The sequence below is a fragment of the Corapipo altera genome, unplaced genomic scaffold, assembly GCF_003945725.1.
Source record: "Corapipo altera isolate COAL_440 unplaced genomic scaffold, ASM394572v1 23, whole genome shotgun sequence".
Lineage (NCBI taxonomy): Eukaryota > Metazoa > Chordata > Aves > Passeriformes > Pipridae > Corapipo > Corapipo altera.
In genome coordinates this window covers 25,035,831-25,061,195 of record NW_020884878.1, presented here as the reverse complement: position 1 = coordinate 25,061,195, position 25,365 = coordinate 25,035,831, and the positions used below count along the sequence as shown (strand labels likewise).

The 25,365-nt window shown below is 37.5% G+C and overlaps 1 protein-coding gene across 1 annotated transcript in view; it reads right to left on the bottom strand.

Moving 5' to 3' along the window:
* STXBP6 (syntaxin binding protein 6) overlaps nt 1-25,365 on the bottom strand; it is a 105,581-nt gene that overhangs the window by 62,994 nt on the left and 17,222 nt on the right. Inside the window, exon 2 of the mRNA XM_027638076.1 lies at nt 9,371-9,556. Within this exon, the coding sequence (XP_027493877.1) occupies nt 9,371-9,524 (154 nt within the window). The 5' untranslated portion in view covers nt 9,525-9,556. The remainder of the gene's footprint in view (nt 1-9,370; nt 9,557-25,365) is intronic.

Sequence of the window (25,365 nt, the reverse complement as noted above, 5' to 3'; positions counted from 1 at the left end):
TACTCTCTAGACTTTTCACCAACTTTGTTGACCTTTTCTGGACACATTCCAGCACCTCCATGTCTTTCTTGTAGTGAAGGGCCCAGAACTAGAAGCAGGACTCACGGTGTGGCCTCACCAGTGCTGAGTACAGGGGGACAATCACTTCCCTGGTCCTGCTGGCCACACTACTGCTGATACAAGCCAGGATGCTACTGGCTTTTTTGGCGACCTGGGCACACTGCTGGGTCATGTTTAGCCAGGTGTCAATCAGATCCTTTCCCCGTTGGGCAATTTTCCAGCCACTCTTCCTCCAGCCTGTAGCAGGTTATTGTGACCCAAGTGCAGGACTCAGCACTTGGCCTGGTTGAACCTCATACCATTGGTCTCAGCCAGTTGATCCAGCCTGTCCAGGCCCCTCTGCAGAGCCTTCCTATCCTCCAGCAAATCCGTACTACCGCCCAACTTAGTGCTGTCTGTGAGTGAACTTGATCTCCTCATTCGGAACATAAATAAAGATATTACTCAGGACTGGATCCAATACTGAGCCCCAGGGAACAGCACTGATGTACAATAAACTATTAAGTATTATCAATCTGCTACAATTTTATTCTAAAGAAAAAAAAAAGAGCTGAACAACAGACACATAACTCCACACCTTCAGCTTCCAGTTCAGACACTATTTCCTGCCTGTAAATTCGATCAAGTACTGTATTGGGAGGATCCACAGAAGCACACATACATTCTTTCTCTACCTTAAGAAGAAGGAAAAAAGAACAAACAAAATCCAAACACACTAATCTTAGACTAAACGCTTTCAAATGTGTAATTCTGCAGCTCTGCTGTAGCAAGATGTCCTCCTAACCAAGATTCTTGTGAAAAAGGACTGGTTGCATTAAGTTGGACAACTCAGTCAGGGGAATCAGACCATCAAGACATATTAAAGGTACTATTCTGGATACAATCAATAAATGCAGTCTACTCTCCAATCCAATTCATCACTTTCCCTATTCTACTTCAATAAATACAGAAAGATCAATAATGAAGAACCGCAATTTAATCTGGCTTCCACCCAAAAGGCACCTGTTTTGTTTTTCAAAGACCCTTAACATGACTTCAGATTTTTAAATTCCTCCTTTAAAATGGAATTTGGCAATTATTACCATTAAGAGCAAGTGATATTTGGCCTTCTAAAACTCCTTGTGGGAACCATAGAGTTAAAATATCAGAAATACCTAACAAAAACAAAACATGTGCTGACAAAGAAAGGAAAAGAGGCCTGGTTAAGAAGTGTATTCAGTATCACAATCATTTATTAGAAATAGATGAAGGTAATTATATTTTGAAACTTTAATATGAGCACTGCACACTAAACGAGCATCCTAGCAAATTCACTGAGCTGTGATGCACCAGAGAGGCTGGTGAGATAAGCATTACCTTTGTCTGTGCTGCCTGTCTTCCAAGCCGCCACATGGGATATGTCTGAGCCCAACCAGTTACATTCAGCATTACTGGAAACCATGGCTTCCACAGTATCTAGAGCCCTGGGGGGAGCAGCTAAGAGTAGATGGAAGCTATATGTGTACATTTATTATATATTTATTTAGGCACACGGAGTACTCTACATTAATGTAACCACGTTATGCAACAATTCAAAAAACATCAGTGCTCTCCTGTATCCAACTTACAGACAGTTTAGAGGAGTGAATATAGGTCATTGAGCACATAGTAAGAGGAGCTACATTTGCCCTACAGATACCCCAACAATTAAATCTTCACCTTAAAGAAGACATGACCAAAATGAGACAGTGAAGAAAGAGAAGTTTATTTGGCTTCCCCCCCCGCCCCCGTTCTGAAAAAAAGATTTGAATTTTCACCACAAAACAATACAAAACTTGTTATTGTTGTTTAAAACAAAATGCAAAAACCCCAGCTAACCCAAAGCAACACATGTATGAGGCTCATGTTAGAGAAGATAAGGTCCAAAATGTCTTTTATTCTTTATTTCTTGTAGAACGAAAAACCTCAAGGTTGTAACAGGCCTTAGTTCACTCCACAGAAATGATGATAATATTATGCTTCTGCATACATAAACTTCTATTTTTTTATTTTTAAAATAACTTCTTAAAATTTAAATAACTTGAACAATTTTACCAAAAGCTTTTAATAAATTTTTAGGTAGCTATTTCAAAAGGGGACATAAAGGCAGAGGAAGCATCAAAGAACTCCTCCAAGCTCCTGTGATGGTTAATCAAGGTTCAAAGAAACCCTGGTAAAGACAAGGTAGGGGTGCTCAAGAGACCTGTCTGTTTCCTTTTAGAAAGGATTTTAACTAAGGTTGACTTCCAAAGCAATGCTAATAAGGAGAAAATTGTACCCACCCATGAAAGGTCATAATAATTCTTGCGTATACCTAAAACATACCCAGTGGTAAAGAAAATAGAGTAATCTGCCCCATACACAACACCAAGAAGGCATTATCTCATTAAGAAGTAGAACAGATAAGCACTGGAATGATCAAATAATTTTTTTTCTAAATTAATAGAGCAAAGGCAAGGAGAAAGTGGAATGAGGCTATTCCACCATCCAAACAATGAAAAATTTCAAGGCAAAAAGCATACCAGATAAGTAAAACTGATTTTTCAAGACTGTACCATGGGTAGAAGGACAGAGCATTCAAATGTCTGCTATGAGCTTCACTTATCAATTAAGTTTTATACAGACAGCACACATCCAGAAAATCGTTTTCCAGTTTTTTAAATTGAAAAATACCAAGAAATAAAAATGGACATGTGGAAACAAGATACAGCATATATGTCATAGCATATGAAGGCCAACAACACTTGTGTATATTTACTTACTTATTGGTGGTAAAACAATTACTGTATGAAGACTGCATAAAAATAAAAGAATTTAGTATGATTACACAGGTATACGCTGACACACAATTAAGGATATCAAAAGGTACCCAGAAGTACAATGGGGGAAAAAATAATTGTAGTTTACTCATAAGAAAATAGTAACATTATTGATGTTTTTCCCCTCTGTGTTGAAGCCACTCTAAAAAAAAATAACCTATGTAATACTGTCTTTAAAAAAAAAAAAAATTAAATATATATATATATACAAGTAAACTCAAGTGATCTCTCAGAGCATCTTATTATCCTAAAGGCAAAACCAGTCACCTTAAATATCATTCCTGGCACACTCCCATAGCTTCTTCCCAAATGGTAAACTATATAACTTCTTATAGTTAGCTATTGCAATGACTTGCTATTCTTATCATTAAAAAAAAAAAGGTTCTCCTCCCAGCATCTTCATCACTGTACTTTATTTTTTACAACTGTAAAAATGGTTTCACAGGAATAAAAGTCAACTGAAACTGTGTCTCTCATGTCCAGAGATTCTAGAGTACACATTTGCACGAGACCAGCTGCATAAGCAATGATAGAAAACTTCAGTGAGCACTTGCAAGGCAGTCAGAGGCATCAGTCCATGGAAGTCCAGCAATAAACACACAGAAGTTGCCATTAGACTGGAACCACAGAATGTTACACCAGTTTAACTCCACCCACACTACCAAATTGTATGACTTTGACTTAGTCAACATGAATGCAAAATTTGCACAGTATCTGTGTAAGTTTTATCTCTGAGTAACTTGAAGCAGACAATGACTCTGCATAATGAGAAGGTTTTAAGGATCACTAGCCAACTGAAGAAAGACTCCAACATATCTTTACTTTGACATTAATAAAGCTAATAAAGAAGGAATAGTATATTTATTTTCAACATTTTCTGCACTGTAGAGTCCTCTCCATTGAATTCTAGAATAGTTGCTCCACTGAACATCAAGAAGTTTTATTAGGTATTTTCAGTCACAACGCTAAAGTGTTAGGCAGAGAATTGGCGATGGCAGTCACACTTTTTATACCAATGGTTAATGTTCAAGGAACTCAGCAAAGATATAGGAATACTTAGCATCTGTCTTCTGAGGGACAGAATATGAGTATGTTAAAGCCAACATCTGCAACAGGCAGCCCTTGTGTTAAGTACAGGTACCAGAAGTTATTTTCCCTAACTGAACATCCCAATCTAGGCCTAGATGTTAAGCTTGTGGTGCCAGTTTGGGTGCATGGGGCCAGGGAAAGCAGTACAACTGGCCTGCAGCTGCCTTCAAGTGGCTGACTGGGTTGCAGAAGACTAGACCACCATTCAGTATATGTATTCTTCAAGGCTGATCGAATCTCTCATGTCAATCATGTCCTATTTTGGATAAATAATTAAATATTCAATGAAGAGTCTGACATCTAAGTGGGTCACACTGAAAGTGAGTATCATGAACACTGAAGTATCATTCTCACTCCCTAATCCAACATTTAAACGGAGGGAAAATACCCCCATCACCCCCTATCCCTACCCCAAAAAATACTGAGTAATACATCAATACACCCTATGGGCAAAAAAATACAGCATTCTCCAGGAAAGTAGTTGGAAAATGAAATTTACTTTGGCTTCTCATGTCCTGAAAAGGAAACACGAGAATCCTCTGCACTATAAGTTCCTGAAAATTGGATATTTTCTTCAAGAAGAAAATACAGAAAATAAATTGGGAGATTGTCACTTCATTATAGTAGCAAAACTCAAATAGAAAATAAGAACACACTACGAGAAAACTGAATTCCTTTGATATCAAGTTCCTTCTCACTACTTTCCAATTTTCGGTTCAGCCACCATGCTGAAAACTCAATTGCACTTAACCTGTCCTTGAACTCACCATGAAACTATGGCCAATTTCAGGCAGCCACATCAAGTGACCTTAAAAGGAGCAAGAGATATAGGTCATTCCTGGGTAACATTCTATTCCATGAACAGCCAGTATAGGAGGAACAATAAATTTGTAATTGGAAAAACAACTTCATGGCACCATGGACTACAGCCAAAAAAAATCAGGAGTACAAAAGCTCATGTTGGAAGTGTAAGTGATGTGGTTAGATATCAGCTGTAAGTGCACAAATGAGGATATTCACAGAACTATTTGAGCTCATAAACCAAGTCTCTGTCTCTCCGTAGAAACAGAAGTGAAAAAAAATAATCAAACCAAATCCCAAAAGCTTATTGTGGTAAATGCAAACAGCTTTCTAAGTTATTGACTATCTTTTGAACAAATCTGTGATATAGTCAATAAAATTAACTTTTAAAGAAGGCAAAACCCCCAACACACTCTCCCCCTGCATGTGCATCTTATTTTTGTGTATTATTTCTTATGATTTCTTTGCATTTCCTTTTGGTTTTTCTGCCACCATTCTTGACAGATTGTACTTCTGCATAAAAGCCATTCAAAAAAACCCTGAACTGACAATATGCTAATTTAATTTGGAGATGGCAAAGAAAGAACACTATTAAAGACATAATAGTGGGGAAAAGAGGGGAAAAGTTTCACTTCCATCTTTAAAGAACTTTAGCTTTACACTCTAATCCTAAACATTTCAGCAGAAGGATTAGAAAGATTGGTGCAATCTACCTTAGAGTTTTATGACACACAAGAATTCAGGTTCTAAAGGAACCATCTGGTTCACTCAGTTCACTGCAACTGCAACAGATATTTAATCCTGAAAGGTCAATGCCACATCCATATATACAAACTGGAACAGTTCCAAGGCACTACAATATTAAAAACCTTTTTAAATAATAGAAGTTACTTAAAAAATGTAATGCTAGGGTGTCAAAGGAAATAATAAACAGAACTGTGCACAAGCAAGTAGGTCAATGGCCTATATTTCTGAAGTGACCTTTTAGGTATTTTATACTTAACTCAGAATTCTAAATAAGGTTAAGAACTATTTTAAACAATTATGTTTCAATTATATAAGACAATGGTGACAAAATTAAAACTTAGATCTGATCCAATAACTATCACTAGGTCTGCTAGTGTGGAGGAGGTGATAAATATCCACTTTCAGCTTTGAATTTCTTGTCTTTTCTCCGTGTTAAGTCTTCTGCATTAAAAAAAAAAAATCCTAGTTTTCGTTTTCTCTGTTCCGCCTACAGCCACCCCACCTCTGTTTCCCATCTGTCTACTCATTTCTTGCCGTTCTTCAACTAAATAACTCCCCAAAGATCTGTCTTGGCTCTGTTTGCCAGTTTAACTTGGCCAGCCCCACCACTACAGCAGGCTAGAAGGCTGCAGGTAACCCAGCTGCTTGGTTTCCACCAGTCTGTCAAGCAGGCTTCCTACAGCTTTGTTAACTTTATGTGTCTCCAGTTTCAGATTACAGGCTTTAGGTATACCACCTTGGAGCATTAATGAATATTTCTTTCTAACCAATTCAGTATTTAATAATGTAAAATAAAAAAATACAGTACATACTTCAAATACCAATTTTAAGGAAGAATCTGCCTTATTCTTCCATCTTGCTCTGTTTAGTATTTGATTCTTTTAATGCTTCACTATTCCATTTCTGAGGTTTAAGGGTTGCTTAGCATCTCTATCCATGTTTACAAAAATGCAAATAAACAATAATTATGATAGCATGCATGTTCCCAACCCTGAAAGGAAAACACTGAAAAGAATTCATGCAATTTTTCAGTTACAAACCGAGCAATAAGTAAAAGTAGCTATAGCAATGACTGATGTTTTATTTTTTGTACGCGCCTTGAATGAAACTACAACTAGACAAGATATTTTATATTCTCAAATATTTATATCCCTTAAGGAGCCAGTTTCTACGTGTATCCTTTCAACTGAGAAATTCAGTTCTAAAGAGTAAATTATCAAACTTCTTTTAGCAAAGGCCAAGTTGAATTAGTCCAAGGAAACTATGAACACACAGATACTCCAGTCACTATGTTTACCTAATACATGGTAAACCTGGGAAAAATGGGACAAGAGTCAAAGGCTGAAAAAGGTGTTTCCATGAAAGATGTTGCAACACTCAGCATTCAAGTATGTGTTTCTTGAAATGTAAACACAAATTCTGAGCTAGTCACCATTGTGTCTGCTTCGTTGTACTGAATTGTATCAAAAAAGGAAGGTCAAACATATTCTGTTATCCCAAGATAGACTGCCTGGGGTACAATTAAACTGTCATACCCACATTAACTTACCCTAACTGAAGGGAACCTTTTTCTTCATTTGTAACATAACTTCTTGCTTCACAGAAACCATTTCTCCCTAATGCCTGGTTTTGTGCCTTTGATGATTCCCAAGTAAATAACTAATTGCACTTGACCTTACTGAATTGCATCATCTTTCTAATCAGATTCTTTGGACTTCTAATACTGACATCAAACAAATATAGCCAGGCAGTCCTCTCCCTAGTCACTTCGTTGCCTACTGAAATTATCAATCATACTGTACTTTTCATAATATAATCTATAAATATACATAAAAAACCTGGTCTCAGATCCATGAAAAACCCCACTAACAGTGAGCCATGTGTGAAGGTTCTTGCAATACCACTATGAAGCTTTTCAGTGCCTGCCACATAGTAATTTTATTTACATCTTGAATGCTTCTCCTTATCATCAGTGACAAACTCTGCTCAAGTCAGGGCATCTGCTGTTTCTTCCTTACTCATAAACATGCTATCCTGTTGCAGAAAAACAATAGATGAATTCGAGATCATTCAATGTCTTAAAATCCATGATGGTTACTACACATCAATACGGGGTGTGGGAGTTGAGGAAGGGCTAAGTTCTCCAGAATGGTAGTTTAAAAACCAAAATAAAATAAAAGCACACACACACACCACCTATTGAATAGAGTTAGTCTAGAGAAAATTATAAGCACAGATGGCATCTCTAACCTTCAATCATGAACAAGGGTATCAAGCACCTGTGTATTCCAAAACTTACAGCACAAATCTAGAACTTGATTTACAAGAAGACGACTTAGAAAAAAAATTGGACTGACATTTGAAAAACTGGATTTCCAAAGGAAGAAGAATTGAGTTTTGCTTCAAAAGGTTAGTGATTTGAACATTTCTTTAAGAGATGGGAGACCTAGATTCAGTTTTCTCTATAACTTGAGAGGACTGAAACCTGCAATCCCTTACATCCAACAGAGTATGCCAACCACAAGTCTAGGGAACAGCCTAGTTGAATCAATTTTTAAACCCTTCCTTGAAGCTCTGTATATGGGAAGAATGGCTGAGGTCACTTGGTTTGTTCAGCCTAAAAAATAGGACACTGAGGGGAGACTTCAGCTGCGGTCCACAGCTTCCTCATGAGAAGTAGAGGGTCACGCACTGATCTCTTCTCTCTCGTGACCACTGATAGGATCTGTGGGAATGGCATGAAATCGTGTTAGGGAAGGTTTAAGTTGGATATCAGGAGAAAGTTTTTTACTCAGAAGGTGTTAAAGCCCTGGAACAGGTACCCCAGGAGAACTGGTCACAGCACTAAGCCTGCTGGAGTTCAAGAAGCATTAGGAAATGCTTTCAGACAGTGCCATTTTTGGGGTTACCCTGTGCGGGGCCAGGGGTTGGATTCAATGATCCCTGTGACTCTTTTCCAGCTCAGGATATTCTATGATGCTGTGATCCTATAACGACAAGCAGAACACTCAGCTGAAAATGAGAAGTCTTCTGTTTTGTGTCACTGACCTCAATATGTATGTGCATATTCTCTGCAGCTTGTATTTTACCATAAGCATTTGCATATATGCAGACAAATAACATCTCATTCCATAACATTCAATAAATGTACATTTTGTGGGCACTGTGTGATGTTTTAGAAGTAGAGTCACTGGGGTTTACTTCCTATGCTTTGATATTTTTAATATAGTTTAAAAAAGTAAAATTTTAAAGAGTCCATGAAGCACTATCCTTCATTTAGTCCAAAAATAATTGCAGTCTTCTGAGATTCATAGAGCACTTCTTCCTCTGACCACTAGTTGTACTTCCAGCAAGACGCACACACTCAAAGGGAGCAACTGATATGCCTAAAAACCTAAGTGACTAAATCACCACAGAATGCCAAAGGTATTCACACATGCTCAGTTGTCAGACATTGAAACATGGCATAAAAAAATTACATTGTATGCCATTTTAATATCCTGAAAAGTTCATCCTTCTAAGAAATATCTTAATTTCAATACGGAAAGACTGTTACCAAATACTCTATTTGTTCATACTCTGCAGCCATGCTGTGACAGAACACAGCATAGTTTTTTAAAAACAATGAAATCACCTGCTCAATTTATTACACTGTATAAATATTAATAGCCTTGAGCATGTTGTTCTGCAAGATGAAAGGTATAAGTGCTATAATTCTCTAATTACATTATTTTAAGATTGAAATCACCCAGTTCTTTATAGCTAGAGATGACAGCTAATCAGTTAATCTAAGTAAGCCTAAACAGATCACTAGATGTCCAAGTCATTAATCTTACCTGACAGGCAGATGTATGTTAAATATTCACCCTGACCCCCAGTAGCTAGGAAAGGAATCTTTTTTTTTGTTCTTCTTTTCACTTGAACAGCTCCCAGCATCCTTTCATCATGAGGGGCAAAAATTTCTTTGCTGATTGCAGATTTGGCATTCATTGTAGATCACAGGTATAGCCAACTGCTGCTTTCTAAAATAAAATCATAAATATAAAATAATATTAGAAACTCTGAAGTATGTGAAAGTCCAGTTAATTTACATGGGTATTAAAATCCGTGAGCTTCAAATAAAGGTTTTAACGACTCAAAGAATTTAGAAGATAATTTCATATTCTTAGAGGCAGAATTTTCAAAGTATTCAAGTATCTTCACTGAAGTTGCTCTCCACATTTAAGTTTACTTAAACTAGTTAGGCTTATTTGGGGCAGAAGCCACTCCCACTAGAACTAAAATTTGTTGCAAAATCTTCTCAGAGAAACACCCTGCAACTTCATGCAGCATAAAACCTTCATTAATTCCCCCTCTGATAACTGGAGAGAAACTCAGATCTATGTCCCACACAGAGAAGGACAGGGAAGGAGCACTGTGGTTGTGCTGGTAGACCACCACATTCAAAGAAGCTATAGAAAACTTCAGATATGGTAAGACTGTTCCTTCAGAAGCACTGCTCTTGGTGACAGTACTTGATTGCTCAGCTCTTGCACCTCTTGCAGCTTTAGCACCTCATCCCCTCAATTCCTCTGTAATTACAAACTGGGCACACCTGCACAGGAAACAGTGTCAGAGAAACCATCAGGGTTAAGGCACACAAAACCACACCTCTACTTTTCTGCTAAGTTATTTTGACCCAGGTCAGTTCCTCAATGTGTTTTGTAAGGAAACAGCAGAGTCAACTTAGAAGAGACATTCGGAGAGAAAAAAATTATTGTAGAGAACAGAGAGGGAAGAAGGAGGGACACTGCTTATTCATGTGTGTCCTGCAAAATAAAGATCGATCTGACCACTGCTTACAGAGGAGATTAACTAAAGGAGAAAGATCTCAGAGGGGACATTAATAGGTTCTTTGTGTAAACAGCACCACAGCTGTAACTCCAGTTAGTTCTGAATTGAAATCTTATACTACGTACACAGGCCACACTCATGGAAACTGCTGAATGCCACCTCTATTGTTCAAATATAATGACACTTCAATATACATACATTAAATTCCACATTTCTATATTAAAGACTTCCAAGCCGAGATATCTTTTCGACATCCTTAGCTGTCTTAGTATCAGTAAGATCATCTTCAGGTCTGAACTACTGAAGTCAGTAATTCTGCCTGTGGGATCATTTGATATTTGCCACACTTTTAAATAAATATAAATAAATTGCAGTCACATTAGATTATGAAACCAAGAGAGTCATTATTTTTAGTGTGCATACTACCAGAAAAGTACTTATCTTAACACTTTCAGTCTCAATATTTTGCTGCCACTATTTATGATATTCCCTTATTTTTAAAAAAATGAGATGGAGCGGGGGGAAGCTGTTTTCATGGATATGTCAGACAGCACAACTTAATCCAAACCAAATTCACCACCTACTAATTTTGGGATGCAAATAGAATCCTTTGCCAAAATAATCTGTAACAGTATACCTCAGTTAACCACCATAGAAGTATTTGAATTCTGACACGTTTTAGCATTAGGTCATTTTACATGCACCTTTAAAGAAATCAATTGCATTTAAAAATCGCCCCCATTAAAAGAAAAATCCAGACCAATTTCAAAGGAAGAAAAGAATGAGCAGCTCCTGACAAGATAACTCCTGACATGTAAATTACCTGTCCTTTAACAACAAATACATTGAATAAAAACACAATCAAAAGAATAAGTTTACCTGGTAGCTATTTAGAAAAGGTTGTTTTTGCATTCATTATCCTCCACTTCTCTCCTCTTCTGTATTATGGAAATATCTGAAGAATAACTTATACCAGCATGTAAACTGTTGGCACATTACAACTAGTTTTTTTTTTTTAATTCAAGACCACTGTAAATGACAATGGGTTTAAATACACAAACCTCCTCCTGACTGAGATAGAGATTGATAATTTTTGCAATAATAATTTCAATCCTAGACCTTCATATGCTTAATGAATTTTCAATAAACAGCTTTTTGGAAAACATATATAAATGCTGTCTGGTAAAAATATACTCTAGTGATGTTCAACTGAAAAAGTGCTTTCCAAATTGCAGCAACCTGATGCTGCTAAATCCAAGTTGCTGAATAGATGTTTTCAGACGTTTTCTTAATGCTCATAGACTGCAAGATAAAGTATGACCCCAAAGATGCACTCAGTGATGTAAAGGCTTCCTGGATTAAGAGAGAACGAAAGTTTTCCTTACCTGCAGTATCAGAAAATGTTATGGGTTTATAACTTCAAAACTTACATACTGTACTTCAAGCTTCACTTTAAGAATATTAAAAGCAAGAGATTTCACTGTATTTGATAAGACTCTGCTGAACAACAGGCAAGTCAAACAAACAAGAGACACTATCCAAATACAGTTTCATAGATTCCCAAATCATTTTACTGTATTTGTGCACTGCAACTTACAGCATGAAACTAGAATGTCAGCCACATATGCAATAACTAAAATAAATGCAAAACCTAGGAGATTCCATAACATAATTCTCTCTATATACACTCATCACTATCTCTTATTCAAGTGCTTTTATGCACAATCAACATGCAAATAAAACTTTAAATAAAAGTCTAGCTCAACATGGTATCCAAGACAAATTAAAACTCCTGCTTCAGTGTAGGCACAGAAGATACAACACAGAACAATCAAATACTACAGTTTACTGCTGCATGCTGTCATTGGCTTTGTGATTAAACTGATTTTATATATATCAAACAGAAGCTGTACACAGACACAGTATATACCAAACATTGGAACCTGCAACTAAAGTGTGCACTGACTGTGCCTCGGAGGTTGTGATCCTTCTGTTCCTGTACTTGGGTTTACAACAGCTTCAGATAGCATATTCAAGTAATTAATCTAACAGAGTGTGTACTTGACGTGACTGCCAAATCTAATGTGAAAATTGACGCTAACACAAACCAGAGAAGCCTATTTATTTAAAGAAGAAAACAACTAACTGTGCCTGTGTACAAACAGACTTCTGAGATTGAGCTATCATTGTAGTTCGGATGAAATCATTTTTCATAGGTCAAAAAATCAGCAGCTGAATTTGAATAAGCAACCTTCTCCCTATTTAGTAGTGGATTTATGCAAAAGACCATTGCTTAAATAGGTAACACATTCCAATATTCCTCTTTTTCACAAGGGGACATAATACAATCTTTGTCAGTTTTACTAAAAAAAAAAATAAAATAAGGAAGACTTGCTCAAGGAACACAAATAAATCTCAATTTTTCACATTCTCCAACAAAATCCCTATTCTCATACAAAAAACTCGCTGCCTGTACATGCACAACTTCATGTAGTATACACATACTTCTTTACACAGTAATGTTTTTTCTTGGCATACATTCCAGGACAAATTCATCAGCAGTTTCCACTCATGGCCCATATGAACTCACGCAGTGGAACACAAACTTTTTCCCCTATACTCCAATAAAAAATGCCTTAAAGAAGAGACTTTTACTGGAGGATCTCTGAACACTCTGAGACAATGCGTTACTGTTTGTAACATTTATCCCTCTGAAGGAAGGGGGGTATAAAGGTTTCAGTAAATCTAAGAGTCCTTAAAGAGAGACTGCACTTCCCACCTCACGTGCTTTGTCCTGCATATTTAATTCCACTCAAGTTATTATAATGATGATTCTGGCTGAACAAAGAAGATCTCATTTTCCTCCTGTGATTTTTCACTCCATCCACCACATTATGGAACAGGATGTCAGTATTTACACTGTGCTCCCAGCACACAACAGAAACACCGAGAGGGAATATTCCTGTGTGGATTTGAAAAGGTGCCTGCAATGCGCTGCTCATTTGCATCTTCTCACATCTTTCTCTACTACAGTTCTTCTCCATCACATTTCTATCACTAAAAACTCCTCCTATGAACAGCTGACTATTCCTCTGAAAGTGTGTAAGAGGACAGTAATTAAAGGCAATTTCTTAAAAAGAATATTAAATAAAACCAGGTGAATTAAACTGACTCCCTCATGGATCCCACACGTTCAGTAACAAAAAATTGGACTGTTTTCTCTTCAGTCGGAATCTCAGACTGTTTCCAGGCAGAGAGCCAGAAAGTGGCTGACTTACATCCACTTCATATCCACATATTTTATAGGACTCTACACAAATAAGTGGAAAAAAGGAGATTTACGGTATCTTTGTAGAGGTATAGGTATACAGAAGGAAGTGGGGAAACTAATCCTCAGCATGCAGAATTCAAATAGGAGCAAGTTAGAAAGGAGAAATGAAATACAAAGCAAGAGAAGGAAGAGTATGTTATGTTTTCCAAAAGAAGACAAAATGTTCAGTATGTTAAACCTTGCTGTTTTCAAGGATCTTTAGTTTAATCACAAACAGGGATGGGCTCACAGGACAGTCTAACCACTGAAATGCTGCCTGAAGTGTGAAGTCATCTGAGCAACCTACTATTGTTGGATGGAATTGTAACTCTAGCAAGCACTCAAATCTGGTTTTAATAAAGCCACTATCTTGAAAGAGGACATCTACTTTAGGAAATCATTGCAGGACACTGTTGCCAAAAAGTACAGCTTTTGCTATTACAGTAATTGTCTGGTATTTACTACTTCAGTCATTACTGATCATCAAAATTCTACATTTGCTGTAATCTCAAACAAATAGCTAGTATGACTCTGGAAAAAGCACAAAATCATTTAAAAACCAAGGCAACTTTGGTACTTCCTACCAAAATGGGTTCACGACTTTTAAAAGGATTTACTGGAAAAAAAAATGCAATCATGATCTAGAGTTATTTGTAGAGAGTCACATTTCCAATTTATTTTTCTTAAAAGTCTTAAGAGGTCAGCTTAACTCTTATGACCTTTTAGACGTGGTTAGATCTTATGATGAGTTATTATATTCACCTTTAGACTTCCATTTGCAGGAGGAACAGTTTCTTCTGCCATTCCTCACAGATTTCTTCCTCCAAACACTTCCGCTCTCCAGACTGTTTCCCCTTGGCCTACATCATTTTTGAAATGCCATCCTCCTCACAGCTTCATTTATGGCACCAGAGTCAACTGAAAGAACTACTTAGTTGGTCTCTAAGCAAGCTCCCCGGGTAAGTGGTCACAGCACCAAGTTTGAGAGAGTTCAAGGAGCATCTGGACAATGCTCTTAATCACATGGTTTAGTTTTAGGTAGTCCTGCAAGGACCAAGGAGTTGGACTCTGTGATCCTTATGGGTCCCTCCCAACTCAAGATATTCTATGACACTTTATAGACCGTAGAGTGAACACTCCTTATACAGCTACTGCCACACATAGACAGTCATCAAAAACCAAGACTCCAGTTCAACACCTACCATGTTCTTCAATATTTTTGTGGAAAAAAAAAAAGACTTTTGACGTCGAATAACTAGCTATTCCAACTTAACAGAGGATTTCTTACTTACTACTTTAAGACTATTTCTCCTACTGCAAGATAATTTTAAATTCCAATCCTGTCTTTTAACACTTGCAGTTCTCTAGATTAACATCACCAATATATACCTTGATATATATTCTGTGGTATATATTCTGTGTGCCTTTAGGCAGTTAAAATTTTTTGAGACCTAACACAGCCTACTTTCACTCCTCCAGTTAGAACTAGAAAGATACCAGCTTCTTAGAATACACATCTACAATCATTTGTATGTTCCTACATCTTACACGACTTCCAAGAGAACTTAATTTCCTTAGTTCGCTCATGACTAATATCACATGAAACAGTATCAGAGGCATCATTAGAGTTCACATATTCTGCCAGTTCCAACTTACTCACATGGCCTAAAACTTTATCACAAAACCAAATGAACTGGTTTGAAGTTGTGTTTGAGTTATCTCTGTTTGTTCCATTGTTTGTCCAATATTTTAGCAAAGAAAAATCACTAAAAAAATGAAATTAAAGCATATTTGTGACAAGGAGTAGCCCATGTCCCCCCAGGAAAGGGGAACTAGTTTTAAGGACTGCAGTTTGAAACATGCAAAATTTCTTTCAGTAGTCTGTGTTGTTTCACAATTAACTTATGACCACCTTAACCATTTGTACCGGCAGAAACTACTGATTTCCCTTTGTGCTTTTCTTCCTTATGATGGTATAAGTGCTTCTGTGGTAGTCCAGTGAACTAGACAAGAGAATTAATCCAGTTTTAATCTAGTTTGAAAAAAAAAAAAGTAATTTGTTTTGGTTTTATTCAGATCAACTCCCTGACACAGGGCACCCCACAGCTGTGTGTCAGCACATGGGAAGGAAGAGCACAGGGTAAGATTAAGCTGCCTTAGGCACCAGCAGTGTTTGTTTAAAAGGATCATAAAATTGCAGTTTAAAGAAAGAACCTGAAATGCCAGGAACTTTCATCAAATATTGAAATCAGCTGACTGAAGACATGGCATAGAGCCAATCTACATAAAATTTTTCAAAATCAAAACTTGCAACAAAGAACTAAATGGCATAAAAAGTGGTAAAACGGGAGTTCATATGGGGCATCTCCTTGGTAAGAACAACTGTGTCTCAAGACAAAAGAAAATTTCTTGGTATACCAACTCCATTATTTGTTGGGTTAAAGAGAGGGGTAGTAAAAGGGTAGGTAGGAAGTTAGGCTCTGTTACATTGCAACCAGAACCTGTTCCATACACGAATGTACAATGATATGATGAAATGCTATTACTGCAGTATAGCTCACATAAGTGTAATATGCTAAGTCATGTCAGCTGCTCTGGGCAAGACATCTCACAGGAACCTGATTTTGCCTTATTAAGTACTGATCATTGAAAAAACACGTTAAAACGATTCATAATTTAGTGTACAGGTTACGAGAGAGACAGGTTATTCCTACAATATTAGTTGAAGGTGTTTTAAAGAAAAACAAGCAAAAACTGTTTCAGCTAACAGCTAGCACATAGTACCCTTGTCACATGCTTTCTCCTACTAGCATACTTCAGTACGCTCTGAAATCATGTTTTACAAATCCTCACAGTTCCATTTCCATTCTTCCTCATGTAACTGGTATTGGTACAAATTGCACATTTCTGCACATTACAGTCATCCACTAAATGAAATATCCCAAAAAAGAAGGAGGGAACCAAGTACCAAGTCAGGTCTCTCAGGCTAAACATTTTCAATTTTCTGAACGGAAACGTGCAACACCCACATAAAAAAAAGAAAAAGTAAACTCTGTCATTACATTCCTTTATATTACTTTAATGCCAGGGAAGAGTACAAAAACATAGCAATACATTTGGATAATACAATAAGACATAACATCAAGGGATTAAAGCATTTTATTTCATCCATCCATGGTGAATCAACTTTCTCCAGTAAGCATAAATAGGTTTTTTCAATCATTTCAAATGCCTGAGCAGAATAACTTACTAGCAAAATGCATAATGCTTTTAAGAATGAAATATATGTGGCTCTGGGGATATCAAAATCTCTGTAAGAGCAGACACACCTCTATAAAATATTACACGAATGCTTTTCTTGAGGGAAAACAAGAACTATGTAAAAACAGTAAACCATCTGTTGGCAGTATCCTGATATTTTGCAGCAGTTAACTAAATACAGTTTTCTTTCTGGCAAAAAACAGAAGCTGAACACATTTCTGAAATGCTGCATACTTCTTCTGAGAAACCCCCGAACAGCTACGAGCACCACCCCCTTCAAAATGGGCAAGTTCCATAAAGCTTGCAAAACTGCAGAGAATTCTGCAAACTTAAGAAATTACACAAAAAAAGGAAAAAAAAGACAAAATATCTGCTCCAGTGTTTTATTCAAGGGATGTTATCATCTCAGGAATTATTAAAAATGCTATCCATGTCTTCTGGTCTCTTCTATGTTTGATTGCTTAGCTCTCCTCTCCTGACAGAATCCAGGGGGGAAAAAAGCCAAACAGACCATGTATGCTTGAAGTTTTTGGGGGTTTTGTGCCTTTTTTTTTTTTATGAATGACTTGTTTTTCAGTCTCTGAGAAAAATCTGAGATAACCTAGAAAGAAAACTACTGGCTTTTTCTCTCTTTTGATAGTAATTTACAATCAGTTATCAGTGATCAGTGATAAAAGTATTCAATTTTAACAGCTAGAAAATTTCCATCAAACACTGAGATGGTGGGAAGAAATCTTGTCAAGTGATAGGCCTGTTGGGAACAAAATAATCTTCTTTCAAAATATAAAACAAACAAACAAACAACACACTTGCAGATATGGTCAAGGATATGTACAGGATAAGCATAATATGCTTTGGTCTGATGCTTCTGAATTGCATTTGAAAATGAGAATACTTTCTACAAAACACTGAACCAACTCTATCTCTGTTACACACTGATACAATGTTGCAATTCCTGTAACTGGCACTCATTCTTAGAGTTTATTCTGCGAACAAGAAGTGAAACAGCTAATGCTGGTGACAGTTCAGTGTCTCTGTACAGTTATTACACTATTTTGTTTCATAAATAATAATTTCCCATTTCTAGGCAAAGGGGTTGCAAAGTGGAGAACTTCACTGAGAGTTAGCCTTACTCAGTGACTTCAAAGTGGAAAAGTAAACCCATTGTTTCAAGACTATTGACTTAACACAGATTCTAGTCCAAAATGCCTCTTCTGGGCACTTAAAAGAATACATGCCCTCACTTCCTTGCTTTGCATCCAGGTACAAGAATATTAAACTCATTTTTAGTTCTCCTTCAACCTGACCCCTAGGTTGAGACTATCTGAAAAGGTACATCTCACCCACCCGAGTGCAATCATAGATGCTTGGAGCCAGGAAAGAGGCTCCTCCTAAGGACATGAGCAAAACACACCACCTGCAAAAGATTCAAACCCAGAACACTTCATTCTTCTCTGGCAATGGATATGAATTGGGGTTGCAAAAGAAGGTGGCACCATCCCTGACTAGGTTTCAGATATCCAACAGAAAAGCTGTTGTCTCTCCCAACAACGGGCTGAACTTACAAAATGCCAAACCCTGATCCTCAGAGCCTAAGACTTTTTTTACTTTTTTTTTTTTTAAATGGGCAGTGTCTAAACAAGACAAAGCTATTCCTTCAGGAGCTGAATTGCTTGTTCCTTTTACTGCAGAAATATGTGTGCCAGTGGAGGTCAAGCCTTCACTCAGAAGCACTGCTCCACAAAGGTCATACTGTGGAGTGAGGTCAGGGTGTGGTGAAATCCAGGACTGGGCTGTACCAAACTGGACTACAACTATGCCAGGGGCTGGCTAGACAAGGGGATGACACAGAAAGATGTGGAAAGCAGTTCATGACACACTCTCATGTCCTAATGGTGACACACTCTTGTGCCTAAGGAGAATTTTTCATCTTCTAGTGCCATAATACTGCTTTTCAAGCATATTCTTTATTCCCTCTAATCACATTCAAACTCTTAACTTTTAGTAGTATAGAAAGTTTTGTCTAAGTCCCTACAATCTGTTTAATGGGGAACAAAAAAATCTGCTCCCCTGGGAGAGAGTTTCTAGTATAGTAAAGGCTCAAAAGTAGGTTTCCATGTGCAAGCGTGTAGAAAGAAGGTAAGTTTTACCAGTGTCACAATATATTTTTTCTTTTTTGTAAAGCACAGCGAAAACCCTTAAGTCTTATGGTGATCTCATTGCGCTGAGACCAGCAGAGTTCCCAAACCCATGACTCATTCCAATCCCAGTAAAAAAATTGCTTGGGAGACAGATGTTTTGTTTAAGAATTAATTCCTTCAGTATGTCTCGCTCTTCAAAAAAAATATTCAGGCTTCGCTTTGTATGCACAAGATAAAGCATGACAGTCATGCTCCTGCATCACTTTTTTCTAAATACTATTTTCTTAAAACTGAAATGGCAGTGGATGTTGGTGACATTTGAATAACTTGCTTAGGAAGAACTCTATCTTGCCAATGAAGATTTAATTTCCTGGTTATGAAGTGTAAAAGTGTGTAACTTCTAAATATTCGGGTTTCTGGCTTTAAAGTTTACTTCCATAGTTCTTATGCTACAAAAACTATTATTTGTTTCTTGCAACATAAAATTAAACTAAGGTCCAGATACTGTTTATTAACAGATAAAGAAATTGAAAGAAATAACTTTAAGCATTATTCAGTTTTGACATCAAACCTTGAAGCAGTAGATTGTTTTCATTTAGACAGTTTTGTTAGTCAACTAATTTTTTAGAAAAGTCTCATTACACACTCTAAATAACATCAGTGAAGTTATGCTAACTTACGAGGAATAACCATTACATGGTTTGGTTCTTTCCTCTGTAAATAAAAGATTTATTTTTGTCTACCATCAAAATGCCCAGAATCCCAGTATCAACCAGTTCAAAAGAGACAAATTTACTTATGATGTGCACTTGTGTTCTCCTCCCCCACCCTCTGTAATCACAGTATCCTCCTTTGCACTTGGCTCATTGTTTTCTAACATAATACTTCCTCCTTCCCATCCGGTTTGCTTCTGTAACACTACTCTAAGGTGTATCTAATCTGTATTCCAGCGAAGAAAACCTGGCACTTCATTAATGGAAGCTAAGTACTCACACCTTAGTGAAATCCATGGAACTGGAAACCAGTTCCAAATTCACTGTCAGAAACTCCTCACTTTGAATTATTTTATTTAGGCCTGAATATATTACATTTCACTTTCATTTAAGGGAATCTCTGGTCTTTATTCAATGACCTAGATATTGTTCAATCCTGCAGAAGAAAGACCCTTCTCACATCTTTCATACCAGATGCAAGAAGAGACATGCAGCTGAAACGTTAATAATCTGGAAAAATCCTACAGCAACTGACCAACAAATGTATGCCTTTATTCATCTGAGCTACAGATGTAGCCCAAACTAAGCCTAATAACTCTGAGAAACAGATGTAACTTGATCTGGTTATATAAGATTTTAGCACCACTGTATGATGCATGTAACTAATTCCTCAGTAAACTGTATGCTTATTTTTATATAAAAATAATTAAAAAGCTATAATCACTACCTCCCTGCCATCCTTGATCTTCTACTTTTGCAAAGTCATCAGCATAGTACTGGGTAAAATTCAGGCCTATTAGGGGCATTGTCAGCTGACAAAAAAACCAAAAGTACAGAATGTAACAGCTAGAGATCACATCAATCCAAGTTCAATACACCAATACATCCATCAGCTGGTAACTGCTGAGTTCAGAAAAGTGATTCTGTCACATTCCCACTGCATTCTTCCCAATAAGTTTGAGATCAATCTAGTTTCAGAGCTAGGAGAAACAATATTAGGATTACCTCACTTTCTGTCTACCTTAAATAACAAATCAGCAAGCAAATTTCTCCCAAAAGGAACAAGTGGTTGTGGTATATGAGAGAAAATATTTTCACCAAACCCTTTGCTTTACATAGCACTCATAATGAGATTAATATATAGCACTACTAACTTCCTTCCTTTATGTACAGTCAACAGCAAAAAACAGGTCTTATTATGCCACTATATAAAATCAGCGTGGAAAATGTCTCAGACTTTCTGTTGTTGCTGTAAGCCATATGATCTTTGGCACATGAATTAGATGAATAAAGTTCTTCATATACCAATTCCTATTTAGCATAAAGGAGAAAGAAAAGACATAGATGGAGAAGGGACTGGTGGAAGTTATCTGCCTTTCTCAGACAAGTTTTAAATGTAGGCTACAATTCAGCAAGAAGACATCTGCAAACAAGCGATGACAAATTCTTATTTCCATAGCACTCAATCTGACCAAAAACGAAAACTGTATGTTGAAAGTATCAGCAAGGGTACACAAGTAGAAATATTAAAGTTGTACAGCATTTCATTCTTATAAGAAGTTCACTATAAGCATGTCGAAGAAATAGCTAGTCACATTTTTTGAAAGCTACATTTTATAGTGTTAAAAAAGATTGTCAATATGTTCATGATCTTTCTGTGCTAGAAAATATCCTCAGTCCAGTCTTCTGCACAACCACCTAGCATAGGCATTTTAAACTGTTCTATTAGGTAATTTAAACTGTTTTATTAGGTATATTATTTATAGCTAATATCTTGTATAGGTTTTGTCAGGACCCTGACAGGCCTTACTAGCCCTGTGTAGTTCCCCCAGGGCTCCCCCACCCAGGACCCCATGTCAGCACACGATGCCACAGCAGGGCACATCTCCAGCTCCCCGCAGCCCTGCCTGTCCATGGGCCTCACCAAGCTGGGCCTGTCCATGGGCCCACATCCCAGCCTGGCCTCAGCCCACTCCTACACCACTATCTGATCACAGTTCCCCTCAATGGGCCTGATCCAGTCCCCCATCTGCTGGTGGGCTGATGTCCTGGACTGGGCTTGACCTCACCCCTAGCGAAGGGAGGTGTCCAGTGCTCCAGGCTGGGGCAACCCAACACTCAGAACCCAGGGAGCCCCCACCACTCCCAGTGCCTCAACCACATGCTCACAGGGCATCTGGGCAGGTGAAACAAAAGATCAGTTTAAAAACCACCAGCAGTTGTTTGCACAAGGAACACCAGCAATAGCTTGAGTAAATGCAATAAACAGCAAGCAGGATCGAAAGCCTGTGCTTACTTCAAGCCTTTTACTATCATACAGTGTTTTGCCAATCTGTTTTGCCTTGGGAACAAGGGTGGATGTAAGGAACTGACACCCAACTTCAAAGAATAAGTGTGTAAGTTTACTATAGTGCAAAATAGTAACAAAGTGCAAAAGAAACATGGTTTATGAAAAGGATACACTTAGCAATGCATCTAATCATTACTACAAAGAAAGTCTTAAGAGTGATTTAGAGAGATATACATCACCAGCTACCGCATAATACCATACCATCATCCAGATTGCACTTCAGCTGGGAAGTGATCACAGTGAAGGTCTTGAGGACCTCTTCCTGGTACCTGGGAAATCCTACGTGTATCCACCTCAGCAGGGAGGCCTCCATCTTTGCTATGAGAGGGTCCAGCTTATATAGTATTAAACAAACCAGTTTACATCACTCAACTGGTGTGGAAAAATAATCTGGCTTTCTTCCCTCCTTGGTTTTTCCCTGAAGCCTGGCCAGGGCCCAGGGTAAAATGAGGGAATCAATTTGGACCAACTACTATCAAATGCCCCATGGCTTTGACTAGTCTCTAAATACAGAACTACAGCTACATTTATATCTCAAATATGAACCAGCTGTGACCATGTGAGGCCTACTGCTTTCATGGCCTTGACTGAAAAGAAAGATTTATAACACATAGAGACCTTACTAATTATTAATAATATGCTGTGTTAACAAACATAGATGTGTACTCTTAAAGCATTACTCAGGATTATATAGCATCTTGATTAATAAGCAAATATATGGCTAAATACAATATTGGGTTGGAAAGTTCAGCTATAGATCAACTCCATCTCAGGGATACACCCAGTATTACAGTTATTCCAAGAGTCATTAGGACAGGGAAAGGGAAAAACAAAGGAATCAAGCAAAAAAACCCCTGATTTTCACTTGCTTTCAGAAGGTTTTAAGTAATGGACTGCAGAGCACGAGAGAGACTACCATGGAAGCTACCAGCAGAGGACCGGCAAAGCAGTGAGAGCAGAGAAGTACAAGGAAGGAAACAGTCAGGAACACCTAATCATTGCTTGCACACAGTAATATCTCCCATTCAGCAGCAGTAGCCAGCTGGAGCTATTTTTCTTCTTCAAATAAAAGGTAATTATGCAAGAGACTGCCCAGCTCAGCAGTGGGAAAGAAGACAGCATGCATCTGAAAAGCTATACCACTGAATCAAAGCCTGTGCTTATTTGTGGTTAGCAAGGGCAGCGAGGACTTCAGAACTGCAGATCTTCAGAGGAAGGGCTGCAAAACTTCTGCAGAATGACAGCAGCAGCCTGATTTGACTTTGACCTAGAAAGGCTACACCATATCCCTTAGTCACCACACCTCCTGTAGGCAAGCCTCAATGCACAGAGCCAAAGTGACTAATGACATTCTTCGAAACACTCACCAGCATAGCAAGAACATACTTAGTCCTGCTGACAAGTTCTGAGCTGAGATTTAGTGGAAAAGAAAAATGATACAAGTAATTCTAGTCTAATAAGAGCACATTAAAAAATTGTTTCAGTGACACTGGCCAGAAATCCAAATTTGATTGGAGCCAAGGACCTGTCAAGCCTTGCCAGTTCTTCCACTCTAAGATAACAAGATAACTACTTCATCAACAGTATGATAATTAGAGAGCCCAACACATCATACCTTTGTCAATAATAATTCCTGATTATTCAAATATAATAGGTCATGCATAATAGAAGTAACTGCTTAGACACTGCCAAAGTGCAAAAATGCATTAAAACCTAGTAATGAAATTAGTAATCTGACATTGCAAAAACAGAGACTATTGTCCATGTGTTGATGTATTAGTCTGAACAGCATTAGAAGAAATATAGATCTAAATCTTCTAAATCCAAATTTAAAACTGAAAAAAGTAAGAGCTTTCTATTTAGCAGTTGATAATCTTGTCATCTAGTATTTGACAGATTAAACCACTAGATATCTGTCCATCCACAAGATGACTATTTATTTGGTTTCAGAATATACAGCTCATGTTTGACAGACGGACATGTCCTGTTTGCGCCATGCTGAATTATGTTGCTCCACCAAGCATTCCTCCCTTACTTGAGCATTCCATATTACACACCAGGTTCATGCCCGTGCTTGTGACACATAAGCATGAGGTAACTCCAGGGCTTACATGCAGGATAAAAGCATGCAACAGACTCATAAGTCACACGCATCCACGCTAGTAGAGATTAGCACTGTAGCAGCAAACCATAGGTAGTACGATGGACAAATGATAAATGGTGATGCTGACAAGTGTTTTAAGACAGACTCCTTTGCAGCTGCTGAAGACATTGCACAGACACATAAAAGCAATGCAAGGGGATTAATGCAATTTACGAGGAATTGGACAAAATTTGTGTCTATTTAAAAGTGGATTTGAAAACTGTCATTTATACTCAAGTTGTCGTTTTCACTCAAGTAAAAATCCACAATGAGAGCCATCAAGCATTCCCAAAGGAGAAGGAAACCAGACACATGGTTAGAGCATATTCATAGAGAGATTAGGTGAAGCAACAAATGAAAGTAGTCAGTCTTCAGTGACAGTTGAAATCAAATGAAAAACCTAAGATTCCAACTCATGCTGAATTTCTCCTTATGGTTATTAATTTTTTCAAACACAAATTACATGCCTTTAGGTACAGAGTTAGCTTGCTTGTCTTGTATCGAGCAAGTTCCAGACAGAAACAACCAGTTTTGCCTCTTTTCCAAAATTAGGCTTAGACTGAATGGAATTTCTGGGATGATGAAACACGCTTGCTAAGCACTGCCAGAAGACAAATAGCTATGTAATATTCCATGTAACTTCCTTTCAGTTTCTTGTGAATTACTGAATGTGTGAATGAGTTACCCTGAAGAACAGCAAAGGAAATTCATTAAAAGGCATCCTTAAATTGTATGAAAAAGCAAGGCGCCAGTTACCACCTTCTAGCACAATTACACAAAACAAAGAGGTCATCTCTGAGCAGAGAACGCACCTCTTCCTTTAAATCAAAGAAGCAAAAGATACGAATTTCACTGACTAACAGTAGCATTTTGGGCTAACAAGTGGTTTAATAACATAAAGTGCTCCAAAATACAATTAAAAACAAAAAAAATTGAATGGTCAGCCTTAAAGTAATGAGTGGTAATTCTGTTCCAGGTACATAAACAGATGCAAACTGGAAGCATACTGAAATAAAACACTAGATTTGGAAGCTCACATTCATAAACAATATCTTTCTGCTGTCCCACATAAGCTTTCCC